Source organism: Cupressus sempervirens, chromosome 3, assembly GCF_028749045.1.
Source record: "Cupressus sempervirens isolate cs-2001-9-10 chromosome 3, ASM2874904v1, whole genome shotgun sequence".
NCBI lineage: Eukaryota > Viridiplantae > Streptophyta > Pinopsida > Cupressales > Cupressaceae > Cupressus > Cupressus sempervirens.
The window spans coordinates 274,292,128-274,312,946 of NC_143120.1; the positions used below are offsets into that span (position 1 = coordinate 274,292,128).

The window sequence follows — 20,819 nt, forward strand, 5'->3', positions numbered from 1 at the left end:
TATTTGGTGTCCTCGATCACAACCTTAACAAGGATACCTGCACAGACTGAAGATATATAACACACAATTGATACCTAGTGTTATCCATTTGAATCTTCCTATCATCTTAAGTGCTCGGTTCTTCATAATGGTTACAAATTTAACATCGTTGAAGGAAACAAACTTCAAACAAGGAAGAGCATTGATTATTCCAAAGCTCGTGACAATCTATCATGAAGCTTTCGTGCTTATGCAGATTCTGATAGTGTCGTTCTTCACTATCCCGACATCTCACCTTATTGGTTGCCAGCACATCTTTTCACGTGGACATATAATTGGCTGTGATTTGTATGCCGTGAGCATCATGAGTTGTATAAAGAAACAGCTTCACCTCTTAAACTTCTTCTCTATCGGAATTTTCTTTGCAGAAGTCTTTCCCAGGGTATCTTTCATATGTTATCTTAGCATAACATTATCCACCATAGTTACCTCATAAACACATAGAATGAAGTCACACACATGACTGAAAATGGCACGATATGCTCAAGCTGGCACGATGTGTTCTGATAAGTATTTTGTGATTATATCTTTGATGTTTATAAATCAGGAAAATTGATTCTTAGTATTGTGATACTTTGCATTTCATCAAAATTCTGATCAATGTGTGATTTCAAAGCTTTGAAGTAACAGGAATCTGGTTGCTTTGTTTAATTGCACAAGTTGCTGAGGTAGACATATTCCAGTAACAGACCAAGTACCGTAATTTGTGATTCATTAAGGAGTATTATAGTGTCTGAAAACTCTCAATAAATTGGTCATATTGAAAGTGATGTGTGTGACTTCATTCTATGTGTTTATTAGGTAACTATGGTGGATAATGTTATGCTAAGATAACATATGAACTTATGATCTTTGGTTGCAGCTATGTGTGCTTGCCTGACTAAAGATATCTCTCTTGCTAAGAGGGAGTGTTGAAGTTTGTAGCTGCGTTAGAGATCATCATCTCTGATTGTATGAGAAAAAATATGTCTGTTATGGCTGTTTCAAAGCTAGTACATCCGTAGCAGAAGGTTCATACAATTTTGCTAAAATACTCACTCACAGTACTAGCAGGCTGCAATTTTCCATAAGAACACCTTATCATTTCCAAACAGAACCTTAAATTTCTGTTGAACGGCCTGCAAGATAGTAAAATGAAAAATACTCACATATATATATATATATATATATATATATATATATATATATATATCTGTGTGTAGATTATTCAAAGAATAGCCAGATATTTGTGAGTATTTTTCATTTTACTATCTTGCAGGCTGCTCAATTTTCCTTTTTCATTTCTAGATCTGTCCAGCAGCAAGAAGCAAATTTTGACAGAATTTCCCTCAATGATCAGCTGAATCTAAAGCCTAAAATGTCTATCATGCGAGGAACCCTTACTGCTATTCATTATAAAACTTGAGACAATCAGAAACAAGCTTAGATAAACATATGATAAAAGACTTTTCTACTTTCTCTTTCAAAGATCTGTTCGTTGATATTATAATCCCATGAAAAAAGGAGTTGTAAGACTGTGACTGTTTATTGTGAAAGATGATATACTTGAGATAGAATCCACAGTTAAAATTCGAGGCTTTGTTTTCAATATACGAAGCTTTCACTACTGTGCAAATAAAATACAACAGTGTAGCATCCATTTCTTCATCGTTTTTTTTTTACCATTTATGCCCGCACTTCAAATGAGGCAGCTTTTAACACTGAATTATTTTTAAGCTGAAGGATAAATGTTTGAAAATTTCGTAGCATGCAGAATCTTGCAAGATACTTTTTTTGTTATAAATTATTTATTTATTTTTAATGTATTTTAGCTACTTAGACAACTAGAAAAAGAATTGATTTAAAAAAAATTTGCTATCTATCAATAACTTCAAATAATTCAACAAGATTAGCACTCATGACCAGCATCCCAAAGTATCACAATACATAGAACAATTACCGTATTTTCATAGTCATCCGAATTGTGAGAGCCTAAGGTATCTTCATATGAGTGTTCTGAGCCACCTGAGAAATAAAAGAGAACAAATGAAGCTGAGGATTTTCATACTCTCAAGATAAATACATTAATCTAATAATTATTCAGAATGAGTGCAATAACCTTCATCATCTGAAGCTTCAGACATGGCATTTGATGTGCAAAACCTCCTTTCAGAATGACCTTCATCCTCTGAAATTAATTCAACTTGCTCTTCCTGATATTTGAAACATTCTTAAGACATTTCTCAAGCATGACAAAGCAGCTTGATAATCACTATTCGAAAATAACATAAAATAATAAAAATAAACTGCACAGATTTTTGTTGTTGGTAATGCTTCTGGATGTCAACTGTGTAGAGATTTTCAGTATCAACATTTCAGATCACACACTATGATCCATCATCTGGTTATTCTCTTCCTGAAAATGGATCACAAAGTGTGATCCAAAACAATTGTATCATGGTTATTCTATTCCCGATGATGGATCACAGGGTATGATCTACACAGTGGAGATCCAGAAGCATTACCATGGAAAAATCATCATGACACTTATTGACAGATTTTCTTTGCAGGGCGGCACATACTTCTGAATGATCGTGAGTGCTGCTAGTCATTTGCTTCTCTTCATCATTGTTAACTGGTGCATCTGCATTGAAACCTGGTATAAAACAATCCATTTTATAACATACACTAGCATGTTCTGCAGTTCATGATAAAGATGTTTTGAAGCAAAATTGAACTTTAAAATTTTGGACTTGGCTCGGCCAATGGTCACCTCTATAATCTGATAGACTTTCAGTGTGGTCTATGGCATTGCTTTCTGTCATTTCTCCTGCATCATTAGATTGCCCGTTAGTTTGACAACCATATTAAGAAATTCTAAATGATATGTCTCTCTTCAAAATTCCTTCATGTTTCTTTACCTTGTTGATAACACACATATTCTGAATTAAGCCCATCATTTGTCTCCATCAGATGCACACTAGTGTTTTTGGAAACTGTAAACAAGATGTAAGGTTTGAAAGTTTATGATGCAAATCTTAAAGTTTAAACATTTTAGAAAATTCTGTGGAAGAAAATTTCTAAAAACTGGTTACTGCTTCCTTAAAAACTAAAATGTTTACATAAACAATATATTGTCTGGATATTATTATTAACAAGCAAGCAAGCATGAGGGAAATAAATCAAAAGTCAAGACGTCTCTCCAAAAGATGCTGTGTGTTTAAATTTAGACGGCACCAATATCTGAAACAAATTCTCCACAACTTATGCCTGTTCAGATACTTTCCACATAGAAATCCGGCTCATTATTTTCATGATAAATTCCAGCATAACTCAACAAAGATTCTTGCCAGATATATCATAGTAGTGTAAAAGACAAAAAATGTAGTGACATGTGAATGTGTTGCAAGATTGGCCACAAAACTTGTAATGTACCCAGTAAAAAAATCAATAATAGGTACATGAATATTGGAGATATTGGGAGTTGCCACTAGTGCCACTGCAGGAATTATGTAACTTATAAATTTGATTCTTGTGACACAATTCAAATCATTTGTTGAGAAGATCTCTTCTGTTTAATTAAAACCAGAATTGGAATGGACAATATAGCTTTCTTAGAGTGAAACTAAATTAGCACTAGTAGCAATTTCCATCATTTACAATGAGCGTATGAAATATAAATTATTAAATAGTGAACTCCCATATATAGGCAACGACGATGAGCTGGAAAGGCAGGAGACAATGATAAACTACCCTTCCAATGATGGACACTAGAAAGTTCACTTGACAAGTGCATGAGCATGTGACAATTTTGTATGCAATACATGTCTAACAAAGTGAGAACACATGTCTCAACCACATAAGGCAAGGAAAAACTCTAAAAGTCCTTACGTAGAAACTTGAGCAATGTAAATAGGACTCTCTCTAGTTATGCTAGAAGCTAACTAGTTTGGTAAAGTTGCTATTTACATACCGCGCCCCCCCCCCCAACCCTCCTATGTAACTTAGGGAGTAATGTATACAATGATGATGATGGGTCCCAGCAACTAACCATGTTAAGTACCCATGAACATATTTCTCATTAAGTGGAAAAAGAGAAAAAACCAGTGGGAAAAACTCCTCTCCAAAACAAAAATGACACAAATGCAATTAAGTGTATAAGTGAAGAAGGTAAGTGATAGGAGGAATCATCACCATTCCCCAAGGACGACTTCTAGCACAATGTACAATGAATGCTCACCCCAATGGAGAGAGAAGAAACTGTGCATCACTCCATAATATGGTACTCAAATGCTTGATGTGCTGTCCTGCTGGAAAGTACCTCTAGATGCTCTCTGTTTACACCAACAATCTCTAGGATCTAATTTAATATCCCTGCATTGGAAACAGCATATTGGCCTTCTTGAAAAATATGGCAACCAAAAGGAACCATTTCTGGAACCAAAGCTTTCTTTATGGCATATGCATACAGGAAGATTGACATAAACAATGACATCAATCATGTCAAAAGCTTTAACCCAGTATAACTGCATCTGGCCTGCCAAATTTCTGTTTAGTAAAAACTGCTTTTGTGAATATTTACAGTCTTCTTTAACATTTTTATACAAGTGGCTACCCCTGGCTAGAACTTTTCAGAAATTTCAAAACACAACCTTTTTTCACCTGAAACTGACACGCTCCAAAAGGTATCCAAAGCACTCAAAGTACCAGTGCATGTGTACCACAAGTATGCTAGGATTTTACCCTGCTCACAGGACAACTTAATTGGCATGTTAATAAGCAGTTCGCAGTAAACATTTTACCATCAGAAAACTATTATCTGCTCACCCAATTTCAATAATTTAAGAAACATGGAACACCTGTGGCGAGTCTTCTGCTTTATTGCTCATCTTTAAACCAGATGCATTACCAGCACTGGCGCAATTGAAGATTGGAAAAAAAAATCTAATCACCATCCTTTCCATTCTTTTTAATGGGCCTAAAAATGCTATAATTCAACGACTAGATTCTTCAATCTAGAATGGATATATAAAAATTAGGTACATATATTACCATGAGCATTTTTAATATTGCAGTGTTGGGTATTTTTATTTAAAGAAACTTGGAAAGAAAATTAATGCTATATCGTGTTAGAGCTCGAAATGCTCAAAAGTTATAAATAAGTTCAAATCCTTCCATTGTTCATGCTGCTTTTACTAACAAAATCTACAGAAATGTTGATACAAAAGTTCAAGTTCAATAGACTGCCTATTTTAAGCTCTAGATTTACTGAAATAATATTTCAAATAAAGAGCACTTATGGAGACAAAATCAGTGGCTATTGTTAAAGATAAATTTTGAATTTTTTTTTTTTTTTGCAATTTGAAAAAAAAAAAGTGATTACGGGGTGCACAAAACACGAGACTAAAACAGAAAATTTTGACATATAGATAATGCTCAAAAGTTATAAATAAGTTCAAATCCTTCTGTTGTTCATGCTGCTTTTACTAACAAAATCTACAGAAATGTTGATGCAAAAGTTCAAGTTCAAGTTCAATAGACTGCCTATTTTAAGCTCTAGATCCACTGAGATAATATTTCAAATAAAGTGTAATTATGGAGGAGACAAAATCAGTGGCTATTGTTAAAGATAATTTTTTTTTTTTTTTTTTTTTTTTTTTTGCATTTTGAAAATAAAAACAGTGATTACAGGGTGCACAAAACACAAGACTAAAACAGAAAATTTTGAAATATAGATAAGCTTAAGAAAAAATTAGAAAATAATTACAAAGAGCATAAAACAAGTCATTTTGTGTGGGGAGGGGGCTACAATGATCAAGGACACACAGCAAACACAGGCTACTGCAACAATCAGATTTCTGCTGGACATGGTGGACTCTTTAACAGGCATTGAGTGTACCAAGATATGGGAATGTGACCATGCAACACCACCAACGAGGAGTAAACAACGTAAATCAACTGTGATTTTTTATAAACCAACAGTATAGAGTTAGCTCCTCTGCTTCTGAAAGATTGATGCTGGATGAATCAAGTATGATGTCCCCTATCTGAAATGAGAATTCATAATAATAATAATAAAAGCAAAATACAAATTAATTAATATAATAAAATATAAGCTAACTAGATTTAATGAAAGGTCAAAACTCAGTCCATGGGGTTTAGCTTAGTTGGTTGAAGCAATGAGTTCGCATTGTGGACACCCTGGTTCAAATCCCAAGCGGGACATCTTTGTGGAATTCTAAGTTGTGACTCTTGGTCTTCTATTGGTTGTATTCGTCTCATTTGTAAAAAGTGGATTCTAAGTTGTGACTCTTGGTGTTCCGATTGTTGTTTCTGGTGTGATTGCTCGAAGGAGCTTGAATAAGTTGTAATTGTTGCTCTTAAGGAGCACCCGATATTTAAATGATCTTAATATTAAAAAGGTCAAAACTCAAAAGATATGTAATAAAGAGTTGTGACTCACTCAAAATAAGATATTGAAGGGAGGAGAGTTCATTTGAAAGGAAATTTAGAGGGAGGAAGAAGAGGAGAGCAAGGAATTAAAGAAAAATTAATGGAAGAAGAAAGTAATATGAAGAAAATAAGTGACTATTTCAAAAGACAGCAATGATGAAGGATTGTAACTCTTTCACAAGGTTGTGATTCCAAAGGGCTGTGACTCTTCAAAAGGCTCTAGCCAAAAGGCAAACATGATGAAAAGGCATGACCTCTCCCTATATAAAGGGTGTTAGTAAACAAATTAGTATTCATATTGATCTATTATCTACTGACTCTATTTCCTCCCTTTTTGAAGACTCGATGTTATTAACCTCCCTCTGAATTGTATGAGGTACAGCTCCCTCGTTGGATTTTCAATGAATCCTAAACTAAAAAATATAAGTATGCTTTTGACCCGAAAGCATGAACGCAGCACAACTCATTCTTAGATGAGAGGCTAATGATCTAATAGTTTTAGTATTAATGAGCGAAACATGAAGGTAACAAAGCCCTTCAAGTGCCTTTAATTTTAGAACTTCATTAGAAAATCGACGATAACACAAGAACCATTTGAACCATCATTTTCAAAGATCAAAATAACATATGAAATTTAAGGAGCAACATTCCCAAAGTAACATTTCCCAATCTAATCACAGATAACAAAAATCTAGATTGAAACTAATTCGCCTTGCTTTGATTCAAAGCCCAAAAACAGAATAACCTTCAAAACATCAGACTTCATTTGATTCATGTCTTACCATCAAAAAGATATCCAGTAACTATTAACAAAGAGCAAAAGCTGAAATGTCTTTCGACTTCTCTATCTTCTAATCTCTAAAAATGTCTATCAGTTCATCATTTATAGTCGTCAATGTCAAGGGGGTCTCTCTGAAAACCCAACCCCCTTGATGGTTAACAACAGAGAAGTTTGAAAATGACACGTGTTCTCCTAGTTCAAATAAACATAAAGCAAAACAAATGAAGATCCATTATACCGGTGAACTATGACCTCCATCCTCAACTTGTTCCTCATCACTAATTGTTCCACGTGCCAACTTTTAGCCACAATAAGCACCTATGAACTCTTGCACAGCATTGGAACTCGTGTTCCTTAAGCTTATCAATCACATTTTCCACATGTCTTTGTCCCATTTCATCCTGTTGACTTGCTTTGTGTAGTCTAGCAGGTGCTCCATGCAAAGGACCAGCATAACTTGAATCTGCGCCACCTTTGTCAAATCTATGGCCTTAGGGTCGATCACCTCCTTGGTTACTTTCAAGTCCTCCTCAAAAGATTTTACCTGAGGTTCAATGTTAATGTTCCCTTCATCACAGTGGGCTACACTATTAGGACTGATGATTCGCATGTCTTTGATAAAACCATTGTACATGCTTTGATCTTTGTTTGAATGCTTTGTACTTTAGTGATAGATGACCTATAAACTGAACACCTCCAGCTCATGTTCCTCGTGACCACGTACAACACACTAGCATCTGTTGTTTTAAGGGGATTTTCTGTCAATAACTTTTCTACAACATATTGCTCCATGTCTAAGGTTTGTGTAACAACAGCAAACCATTTGCTCTCTTCTGCTTCCCAGGCTTACAGGTGTGCTTGAACCTCGCTTAATAGGGCATCAGCATCATTAAAAATTGTACCACACTGCTGGAGGAACTCTTTTCCCTTCTTAATTACACCATCCACCCATTCATCCAAGGTTATGACTATGGCTTTGCCACGCTGAAGTTGGTTCAACAACTTCTTGCTGCCTGATGAAGTGGGATCAAATTTCTAAGGAGCTCGAACTAGGGGTAGAGCGTCACATCCACCCAAAGAGTTAATGTACTCTGTCATTATGTTGATCATCTGTTTCAACTCCTTTTTCTCCTTCGCACATTTTTTAGATTGATCCAGCATATATTGAGAAGATTGCTCTAACCAATGTTCTTTGGTTTCTCGGTTCAGTACGCCTAGGCACATTTTTGTGATTCCAAAGTCTTCAACACTCAAGTCTATAGAACCATCTTTGAGTTTATTTAAAGCGACCTCAACCATGACCTCCCCTATCCTGGCATTTGCAACTAATCGAGCGACATTCTTCATCCTTTTAGGCTTTGGGTTTTTAAAGGAGTATTTATTCACCATATCTTTCACAGGTATAGAGACTGGTATGAAGCTCCTCTTCTTGCTTATTGAATTCGTGAGCCAATTTGGTATTGATGGAGAAGATTCAGCCTTTCCTGTGTCCTTTATTGGTGTATTCAGGGAGTCCAGAACCTGTGAAATACTATCTAAGGTCGATTGTACCTGTTGCTCATTGTCCATTGAACTTGTGCTATGTTCCTTTTCAGTATCAAGATCTACTTGAACATGTCCCTAAGATGCCATTATGTTTTGTTTCTTGAAGTTGGTCCTTGACCTTGTCCTTCACACAATTTGTAGGTTTTCAGCCAGTTCAATGTCCAATGCTTTTGACCTCTTCTTATCACCTACAGAACCAGTGAAAAAGATAATGTTAGCATTAGGGGAGGAAGGAACTTCATGAACTGTGTCTTCAAATTGAACCCGAGGTATTCCCTCCTTTTTATGTTGGAACCACGTTTTGGTGCGTTCAATGACATTACCACTCCTCTGTACTATGTCATCTTCTTCCGATTTAGACTAGTCAATGGAAGGTATGGGTGCTTCTTGTTGTTTCAAATACTCACCTTCAACAAACTTCAAATTGTCTTCTAAAACTCCTTTAGGGCCCATTTGGTTGCTGGAATAGAAATAGGAAATTAGGAATATGCTTTCTATTTTTCGTTTGGTGCATCAATTGGAATGGGAAATAAGAATACATATTCCCATTTTGCCCCTAAAATGAGCTTATGTCCATTCCAAAAAATAGTTGTTATTGGAATAGCCATTACTATTCCCAATATGCATTCTTATTCTCAATTCCTATGCCTACAACCAAATGGACCCTTTAATGTTCAATTTCAACTTGAAAGCAAAGTGTTAATGTTAGAATTCTATTGGATAAATTATATTTATGAGATATATAAATAATGACATATATTATATATGGAATAGTTAACGTATGTTAAGAGTATATGTGTATGTGTGTGTGTGTGTGTATCCATTATAATATATTAAGGGTATATTACTTGTGTTATAACTAATGAAAGTTAATATATTAAAGAGACATGTCTCTCCTCCTTATATCACATATATATTTATTCGTATAGTAACTTGGAAAACACATAAAATTCACAAGTGCTATTACCAGTTACATAATATCCAAAACCTAGGATTTTCAACATGGTATCAGAGCATGTCATTTGTTGGGAATATCCTAATTTCAAAGGTCTAATGTTTGAAGAAATTGAATGCTTCTGATTTTTATTTTTATTTTGTTGTTGAATTCATTCAGCTACATGAAGAGGTTTGTGCAGAAAGTTCTTCACAAAACCACTTTATCGTGTTGGCTTGTCGTTATCACTATTCAAGTGTGTTTTTATCAATATTATTGGTATTCGAAATGAAGAGGTCCAAAGTCTTGGTCAAAGTTTCTACTGTAGTGCTTTATTCAAGTCACACAATGTATCAATGCTCAACAAGTCTATCAAGTTGTACAATTTGTACAATGGTCACTATGTAATACCCTTTAGATTGGATTGTGTTGCTGGTTGGACTCATGAGTGAATCAGTGAACGCACTTCTTGTGCCTCAAGAAATGAGAAATATCAAGATATTCACCTCATCTTGGCAATGATGTGGCACCAAGCTAGTCTACCCATTGGTTTGTGTGTAGTGGTCTGGTATTTAGATGGCATGGAATGCAAATCTACCGATCCAGTGATTGGTCTTGGCCATTTCGTGGGGTTCTCTTGAGGTGGGAGCACATCTCACAACAGTGTTTGTGCCACTAGCTTTCTAATAATTCATTGTGCAGACATTGATGATGGATCTGAAAAGGCTTTAAGGTTGCGTACATCTTGCTTGTCATGCAGTTTACACAATTAGAGATTGAGAATGTGCATCGATAGAGCTCACGTAGAGGGCTTTATTGAAGATGATATATATATATATATATATATATATATATATATATATTACTGTCATCTTGAACCATACGGTTCTCTCCTAAGCGAAGTAGCTGGTTACATGTTCAATCTATGCCTCAAGATTAAGTTCTTTGATTTGTGTTAATTGATAACTACTGCTGAGACTCATCAATACCATCGCCTGGAGGATAGCTCACTGAATGTCAGGAACAACAATGACCAATGTTTATGAGGAACCATATGCACAAGCACAAATTATCCAAGAAGATATTCCCTTTCACATTCCAAAGGATGTGTTTAATTCATTGACATCTAAACTTTTCTTACAAAAGGAAAATAAAAATCACTCATTGGACACACAGATCTTCAAATATTTATTATTTTTTAACAGTGCTTATTAACTAATTTTTTCAGCTTGTTTATGTGTTAGGAAGAATCGAAAAAGTTAGGTTTCATCTCAGCTCTGCTAAGGCAATCATCAAGATAATTTTGGGTCCACTGAAGGGCACCCTAAATCTTTCTTTCACAGACCTATTGTTAGAAAACTTATGCCCTTCATCATGTCGGTTCAGCCAATAAAAGTTCATTCTAAATGCATTTGTTAGATTCTAGATGTTGTCAATTATCTGCTCCTGTATTTGGTTATTGATCCTAATGAAAAAAAAGGTTCATATCAACCCAGGATCTAAGAAAGTGTACAGATTATTTCCCAATGCATCAATCTGGCATACATTGACTTCCAATAGAGAATTGAAGTTTAATTTACCTGTTAATATAAGGTCAGACTACATGCTTTGGTTTCATTGGCAACAATTGGTTCAAGCATTACTACTGCTAAGCAGTGAGTGCTTACCATTATAACAATAAGGAGCATGCATACAAAAGTGACTTAGATAAATAAAAAAACAAAAATAAATAAAATAAACCTTATCACATTGTTTAGACTGAATTTTTGTCCTACAACATTTTTTCTTCTGGTGGAGATGGCTTGTACTTAGTGGTGGATGACCAAGGCACTTTCAAGATAATCAGCCTTCAGAAAGCTATGAATTCTACGGATGATAACAGGTGCAAGTAAATTGACATTTTTGAGATTGTTGAAATGATAATGCAACGGTTATATCAAGTGAGCTAGATTCCACTACTGAAAATGCAACTATGTTTCAAATTTATGAGACCGTGATTTATGTGGGGGCCATAAATTCTTCTTGTTGGTATAAATCGTGGAATTTGTAGATATGCTTCAAGAAGTAATTTTGTTGACAAATTTGTGGGATGTAGGTATTCTAAGAGCTATAGGAATTCTAAAAGATAGAAGAAATGATGAGGTTGAGTAACATATTCATGTTTATAATATCTTCAAATGAGCTCATAACAAAAAGATAGCTCTACAAATCTGAATATGGGAGCAATCAAAATAAGCAATATCCATATAGTCTGAAACCACTTAATAAATTCAGTCAAAGAAAGGATTAAGTGTTACTTAAGAGTGGGAATTTTACATTGTGGGGGGGATATTAACCAATGTTCCATTCCCATTGTTTGACAGATACCTATATGGAGGCGTTTTCTGCTTTCTTGCATATGGACCTTCATTGGAGAAAGTTGTATTGAGGATGTTGATGTACAGATAAGTATTTATTAACTCTCTATAATCTCTCCCTTACTTATATTTGTATACGTACTATAAGAGCTATTTGTCTTAATTTTTCCTTTATCTCTAGAGATGTTCTTGCAGGAAAAGAAAGTTGCTTGGTACTTTACAAATGTTACCAAATATTGTGCAGAATGCAATCTTATGACAGTGGCTCCAAAGAAGTTTTGATCTAGAATTCATTAGTCATACAATGATCATGTTGGATAAAATGAGGCTCTTGAAGAGAATATTCTTGATGATTGAGATTATGAGAGGGAGTCTGACAGTTCATTAGATGCAACCTTGGACAAAGAGAGGGAGCAGAAAATAAAAATGCTTAAATCAAATTTTTGATGATCTTGGTTCAAAAGGAGTAGACCTTGTTAATGGATTCTCCACTAGTCAGAAACTATAACAGCTAAAGGACTATGATTCATGGGATAAAGTCTCATGTATGTAGGATGGAAGACGTTATGCTATCAGGATACCTATCGAAGCAGGGAAGCATGACATGACTTGATACCAAGAAGTTAGAAGGATGATAACAGATTTAGAGGCAATCTGACACTTCATCGGAGAGAACCTTGTACTAAGAGGTTAGAAAAGTTGTTACCAGACTAAAAGGGAGTTTTGACACTTTATCAGTAACATTGACAGGGAGGTCAAAAGGTTAGTGTTGCTTCATGAAGAAGAAATTCCAAGTGAAATCCTTTGTATTACATTTTTCTCTATAAGAGATAAGTTTGAGGTGAAAACCTTATTCTTTGATATGTTTTATGGTGGATGTCATGACAACACCTCATGATAGTATTCGTGGTGACTTCATGAGAACTTTTGATGTCATACGTGTATGAACCTATCCCCTGCGTACATCATGAGGAACTGAAGACTTCTAAATGATTATCACTTGTATTTGGAGAAGTTACTGAAAGGTGATGACCTTACAATAACTTGTATCATGATATATATTTTGTGTATGTGTTGAAATAAATCATGAAAAGGCTTTATCTTATAAATCAACAGCTAGGTGTTAGATGTCATTAATTTGACTATCTACAAGTTGTTTGTATAGATATATTTTAGGTACTTGGTGAATATCTTGCCTTGATATTCTGTTAGGCCATTACCGCATCGAGTACTTGGTGAATATCATTTAGTTAATGTTCTGATAGGCCATTACTTGGTGAATAATAGGCCAATGCTCATGTTACCTAATATGATATCAAATAGTAATTGGTGAATATCATGTGTTGATATTCTGATAGGCCAATACTTATATGAACCATATACTGGAAATCTTCTGATCAAAGATTACCTGAATGTATTATTCTTGAAATATTACCTAAGGTATAATATCTATGTATTTTATCCTTCTTCATTAAGAGGGAGCATTAATGTTAAAATTTTGTCAAATAAATTATATTTATGAGATATATAAATAATGACAAATATTATATATGGAATAGGTAACTTATGTTAAGAATATGTGTGTGTGTGTGTGTGTATCTTGTTATATAACCATTATAATATATTGAGGGTATATTGCTTGTGTTATAACTATAACTAATGTAAGTTAATATATAAAAGAGGCATGCCTCTTTATATCACATATATATTCATTTGTATAGTAACTTGGAAAACACATAAAATTCACAAGTGCTATTACAAGTTACATAATATCCAAAACCTAGGATTTTCAACACAGACTTGTGAGAATAGCATTCTAGAGTTTTCTCTCCTTTGAACCTCTCTTTTGCTTAAGCAGTCTTCCCAATAGTCCTCCAGGAGGGATAAAGGTGTAAATTGATCTTCTACCTCCAAAACTTTTCTAGTGAATTCTTTAATGTCAATCCCCTTTGTCTCATGATAAAACTTGAAATCAAAACCACACAAGTCGCCCCTAATATTCATGGCATCTTCTAAACTTTTGCATGAAAGCATACCAAGCTTTATAGGAAACAAACTATCCCATTTATCTCCAAACAAGAACTTCTTCGTTAAAATGGCAAGTTGCCAACAAATCTCAGCCAATAGAAAGTAGTCAATTGCAAACTTGGGTAATCTTGTGGGCTCTTCATTGAAACCACCTACGCTAAGGCGTGTGAACCTGGGAAACTGAATGAACAGACTACCATAGATTTGGATCAATTGTAGGGCTTCCAATGAGGCCCTTTGCTTTGCTATACCCACTAGTTCAAAACATAACTTACCCATGCAAACATCATGAACCTTTCTATAGTTAGATTGAATTTGGTTCCTTTACAGCAAGCGGCAGTAATTGTATATAACAATATCATGGTCCAAGGTTCGTGAGGCAGGGGAGAGAGATCCTAAGTACAAGCCAAACAGTACATAAGATAAGACATAAAGAAATCCTTTTTGATGATCTGGGTTGATTTGAATTGTTCTCTCATTGAACTAGCTATGATCTCGGCCCAATATATGTATTGCTTGACCTCTATATGATTTCAATGAAGTGAAACATCCAGTCTTCAAACAAAAACGTCTTTGGAAAATCCCTGACTCTGTAACAAAACTACCAGATCATGGATGTAAGGTTTCATGTGGTCTTTATTTAGATTCTTTGGGAGTTGTGAACCACCTTTATGGAACTTTTTGGTCCAGTGACGAGCTATGACATAGCGGTCCCTGTTAGGGTGTCGAGGTTTTCATTGAATTTGCCATAGGACTGAGTTGGAGAGAAGTCAGCGAACGACTCATTGGGTATTATGAACATAGACATCATTGTGTCCCTAGTAACTAAGAGCAAGACACTCCCATCATTCTTTCTAATGCAACGAGACCTGATATCATAATGGTTTGTACATTCTTGAACCAATTCAGGGCTTACAGCAACTTGGGAAAAAGTTGTGGCTCTGATAAACCACTATCTAGGATTTAACCCATAAATTCACCCTCTACATTTTCTTGCATTTTATCACAAATAGTGTCTACATAAACTCCCTTTAAGTCTGTATCAGTCAACAGGGGACCTCTACAATTCATACTGACGTTATTTCCAAAAAAATGATGAGAGGACCTCATACTCTCCAAACCCCAAAGAAAAATCACAACTCTAGACCAAGCTCAAAAAGAAATTGCTAAGAATTGAAAACTAAATAGAAGGATTGTCAAAAGTTTACCTTGAATTCACAGTAACAAGCCTTATTGAACCTCTTGAACCTCTTGTCTTGCGTTCTCCACAACTAACACTTAGAGCAAGAACGAACTTACCATTTTGAGAGCAAGCTTTTAAAATACCAAACCTTATGAGTAAATTACGAGGGTAGGATTTGGAAAGATTTGCTCGCTTGAAAGTACCGTACGACGAGACTACTCAAGGTAATTGCCATAAATAGATATCTTTTCACTTTTTACCCCTTAATCATCATTATCCTTACATGTGGTTACCTTCCTTAGATTTTTGTGCCTTATGTCGTGTACTTGTCTACGCACACTTAACATTTAATGATTTTTGTACAAGCCACGCTTTTTCATGATTGCCTTATTCATTGTTTCCAAATCACCTTTTTGTTACTTATGTCATCAAATGACGTGTCAAGAGCTCACCTCGATCTTTGCCATGTCCAACTTCAGATGTTACCACCACGTCCTCCTTTCGAGTCCTGCCACTCCTGCAAGAACTGCTTTCGCAATGCCGAACCAGTTTGAACCAAGTTCAAAGTGGTTCAGACAGTTCAAAAAGCTTCAAAAGTTCAAATAGGTTCCAAGTTACAAAGGTTCAAGACCTATCAAATTATTAGGCTTTGATCAACCAAAAATTGGCTAAGGATCACGACTGACTTAGGGCAACTTTGTGGGATATACACTTGGAGGATCTCACATTAAGGGAGAGTCGAAGCCAATGGTTCAAAATCAAATTGAAAACAAAACTCAAGACGACTCTGAAAAATAATCGAACTAACGAAGGGGAAGAAGGAACAAATGGAAGGGTTAAAAGGATCATCAAATATATATATATATATATATATATATAATAGAGGGTTGGCAAGCAGCATGTTGTATATCTTATACATGAATAAGTTCCAAGGGAACTATATCCAAATGATGTTAAGATTAAGGAGACTAAGATCTAGCCTAATATATATATATAGAGAGAGAGAGAGAAAGAGAGAGAGAGCCTTATATATATATATATATATATATAGAGAGAGAGAGAGAGTGAGAGAGAGAGAGAGATCCAGCCTTATATATCTATATCCACACACACACACACCATACTATAACATTAATATCAATCAATAATATGTGTGCATTTTTATATATAATCATAATTAATAACATATGTATCTAAATTATATAAATAGCCCATATCTGATTTTTATATCAGAATGCTCTATTATGTAAGTATTATGTATGTGTATGTGTATGTGTATGTGTACATGTATATGTCTATGTGTACATGTGTGTGTGTGTGTAGAGAGAAAGAGAGGGGAAGATAAGCACAACTGAAAAATATGCATAAATCCATTCTCAGAACTTGCAGCTATTTAAGTGTCTGAGAAGGTAAGGCAGCGGTGTTTCCAAAGAGATACCTATCTAAATCCAGCCCACGGGTGGATTCCCGAGATAGAGTACGGATCAGCATCCCTTTAAAACCTTGAGGGCATAGTCCCAAGACAGGATAAGGGCTTGGATCTGTAAACTTTAAAGGAACCCATTGTGATTGGTTGGTATTTGAGCAACATAGTAAAATTCTAATCTTCTTCCTCTTGAACTGAATTGGTAATTAGGGTAGCATGGACATTAAGGATCATAAATAGTAAGACTGCTTAATATGTTTGGTAAACGTATAACTTTCCTTACTTTAAATAATTGAATAGCATAGTTGGAATCAATGTCTTGATCAATTAAGTTTAGGCCTTTTAAGTTTATTAAATAAGGGACAATTATGGCTACAAAAGGCCTACACCAAGCAAGGGACATTACACCAAACAAATGTTGCTATGGTCGACAGTAAACAGGTGTGGATCCCTTGTGCAAATTCGATCTATCAAAATTCAAAGTAGTACCATCAGAGAGAATTATTGAAACATTTGAGTTACATTTCTTTTCAAAAACTTATTTGCAATAAAATTCTGTGTGTGCTGCTCCTTGAGAGTTTAAGAATATTCAAAATTTTATACAAGATGTAGAAATCCTGAGTCGTCGCTTTGAATATTGAAAACCAAATCTAAAGGCTCCATATATCATATGGGAATGAAAGTCAGAATCTCAAAATATTTGGTATAGCCATTATTCATGATGATTTCAAAGTCGAATAATACAAATGTCAAGAAACTTTTGCTATGAGCATTGAGAAACTAGATCAACAAAATACCCCATGGGCCACAAACCTTCATGTCACTGCTTGACTAAAAATAAGCTACCTCCTTGAACATAACCCGCTCTAATCTGGCTACACGTTGTGATCCACAAACCTTCCTGAGCTTCTCAAACTAATCATCCAAACATATTTGACTTTCCTTGTGCTCAACATCTTACAATGAGCAAGATAAAAGCCAGTATGCATATCAAATAGCATATTTTCCCTCCTAGAGGTAGCTCTTTCCTCTTAGTAGAGAAGATTATCCTATAGGTGGATAAATCCCTCTTAGCAAGAGAGGATCAAAAAGCCTATGACCCAGACTTGCAAAAACATCCAACTTGAAGATCAATACTGCTTTAATTTGGCTTATCAACAGTAGCTTTTCCTCCTTTTAAAAAAATATCTTCCTAAGAGACTTCTTAACAAAAGCATCTGCACATGTTATCCAAAAAAGCTTTGACAAACATTATAAAGATTTTCAAAATTTATTTTGCAATGCACTATTATTTAAACAAAGAATAATATAAATTTTGTTCTTCTCGAATTTCGGATGAAGGATAAAATGTTAAGAACTTGTGTTCTGACAATCCAAGTAAATATTCAGATATTAACTTGTTTAAGGGATCAACAACTATGGAGCCGCCAAATGATTCAAATTAAGCATTAAATGTCCAATATTAAGACATGAACTTGTTTATAATAACGGATCAATCAATATGGATCCACTGAATGATTCAAATTAAGCATAAAAAGTCCACTACTAAACCAGTACAGAGAATAACTACTGGCTCTTGCAATTGGCAAGTTTGCTATAGAAATCAAGCATTTTCTTCATTTTCATCTGTATAGCATGAGAACTCAGAGATGCTAAAATTGCTAAAAGCTAACTCTGAGATGCTAAAATTGCTAAAAGCTGTAACGTCCCTTCATTCACTCGAGTAACTTGAAACAAGTTGCAAATGTTACCGACTCTTTAAAACTCAGTTTTGACTCCTTTTGTTATTTTAAAAAAGGATTAAAACATGCGTTTTGTTGAGACAAGCTACGTATATGTCGATAAGCTAGTTGAATCTAATAGATCTAAAAAATATTTATACAACACAAACATGAAATTTGAGACAAAAGCACGGTTATTACAGAGAATACGTACGGGCAGCTGCAATTTGTATATTTTCTACACAAATCGAGAATTTCGCTTTTCTTCTTCTGTAAAAATAATTTAAAAAGCAAATTCAGAAACTTCAAAGTGCTACGAAGCGAGCCATGTGAAAATCTACGGAAATGTTCAATGATGAACACCTTCGCTCAGAAAAATAAACCAACATTTCAATGCCGCATGCAAGAAATTAAAATAACATAAAAGGAGAACAACGACACGATACATTGTATGATAATTTAACACTAGAATTCCACTATTTTCTACAAACATCAAGCAAACAACTAAATTACAAGCAGAGCACAGCAAACTTACAGCATCTGAAGAAGTCATCCTTAGTAACTGTATTCTTAGGGTTTCTGAGGTTCTTGTCGCGGAAGGAACTATTTCTCCTCCAATTCACTGAGCAATCGGCGTGATCGAAGTCAAATGCTGACATATCCTTACCGGAGGCGCCCGTCATCTTCGTAACCGCTGCTTCAAGAAAACAAAACAAAGACAAAACCAAATAAACCCTAAATTTTTATAGGGAAAAATCGCTGTCGGAAGCAGTATATTCCTACGGTGTTGAGCCCTGAGTAGACAAAACAAGATTAAAAAAAACGTAGTTTACCAGGATTTCAATATAACAGCTCACATGACGAGAGGTGTGGAGTTCCTTTTCATTATATCCTCAGAGACTTGCGCATTAAAGAAAGTCAAAATAAATCGCCACGAATTCCCTTCAAATTCTGATAAAATTGAAGGATGTTGCGGTCTCGCGCTCGTTTCTGTACAGCCAACTCCTTCAACGGGAGCCAACTCAAACCTCAAACCTTAAGGCACACGTTTCAGGTCAGGCTCGGGTTCGAGTCACACAAAGCTTTGCACTTTTCGAAACTGTGATGAATTAAATTAGCGCGTGACCTCCGGCTTTGACGTGGTAATATTTCTTGGTTCTACCACAATTTCAAGGATGCCGAATTTGTCCTCCTGGAATTAGTAAAGAATTTTTACAACAGCAACGGCCAAAATGTTGTGTTCCTCGGAGAAGACCAAAGGTGTTCTACTTGAAGCTTTTTGGCCTGTAGTCCCTCACTTTTGCTCATGGTGTGGAAAATGAATTTTTCGTAATGTAGATATTAGAATTATAAGGTGGATGATTTTCAGAGGATATGTAAAGTAAAATTGGGAATCATGGCTTTGTATTCTTTCATGTCAATATTTTGAGCTCTTGTGAGGATACTAATGAACCTTCATGCTTAAAAGCAATTATTTATGACCAATAGAATTCTAGAATTAATCTATTATTAAAGTTTTTTATATAGTCTGTTATTTTAATATATTTTTAAATTTTAAAAAATCTATTTATCTAAGTTTGTATTGGCTCTCATCAATAAAGGTAAGAAGAAAAGTCTAATTTTTAAGTCAAAATTAGGAAGAAAATAAAAGGAATCTATGCTTTTGCATTATATATGACAACTTGGCCTATCCTTTCACCTAGATCTTTCTCTAATTTTTTTGTTAAGAATTTTTGAACTCACTATCATATCCACCGCTATATTTTCATTATGGAGCAAGTCATCTCTATTATGGGCAATTCCTTCACCAATTTCAAGCTTTTGCATTGAAGCAGACCATGCATTCCAAGCTCCTGCTTTGAAACAAAAAGTTCATTGTTTTAACGCCCCACTTGGGAACGCAGGAGAAATAAACCCAAAATGTTATTGTGTTTACTGAATTGTTTTTTTTATAATAAGTTTAAACGACATCAAAGTAACAATTATGCAAAAGCAATATATACATACACATCAAGTACACATAAGCAAATTACAAATATGGTTTTCATTCCTCGAGGGTTCCTTCACTTTGAGTCACATTAAAAAGTTTGTATTAATTAGTTTAAGTCTCAAGTACAAAGTCTCTTGATCATAAAGAAATATCAAATACGTTATCACATAAGAAAATGCATAAGTACAACTAATAATATGAAAGCACATCTAATGAATAGCATCAACTACGCCTGTCATTGGGTATGTGAAAACAGATACAAGTACATCAATATACAATACAATATCCCATAGGATCTCAAAATACATGATACATAGATACCTCAAGCAAATAGAAGTCTCCAAGATAGGAATAAGAATTATAATTGTACAACTATATCAACG

General features: G+C 34.8%; 1 protein-coding gene across 11 annotated transcripts in view; it reads right to left on the reverse strand.

The window, feature by feature from the left end:
* The window catches only part of LOC149565999 (uncharacterized), a 117,165-nt gene extending 97,376 nt beyond the window's left edge, over nt 1–19,789 (reverse strand). The window contains exons 1-8 of one of the 11 annotated variants that reach the window (XM_089819453.1): nt 19,280–19,789; nt 18,982–19,140; nt 18,648–18,716; nt 2,940–3,014; nt 2,792–2,848; nt 2,601–2,674; nt 2,138–2,231; nt 1,979–2,043 (exon numbers count right to left, since the gene is read on the reverse strand). In XM_089819453.1, coding sequence (XP_089675579.1) covers nt 1,979–2,043; nt 2,138–2,231; nt 2,601–2,674; nt 2,792–2,848; nt 2,940–2,988 — 339 coding nt within the window. In that variant the 5' untranslated portion in view covers nt 2,989–3,014; nt 18,648–18,716; nt 18,982–19,140; nt 19,280–19,789. Of the gene's footprint in view, nt 1–1,978; nt 2,044–2,137; nt 2,232–2,600; nt 2,675–2,791; nt 2,849–2,939; nt 3,015–4,258; nt 4,393–4,680; nt 4,763–18,647; nt 18,717–18,981; nt 19,144–19,279 lie in introns of those variants that run through there. The other 10 variants (XM_089819449.1, XM_089819454.1, XM_089819451.1 and 7 more) reach the window with 10 other exon arrangements.
* Between the last annotated feature and the right edge of the window lie 1,030 nt (nt 19,790–20,819).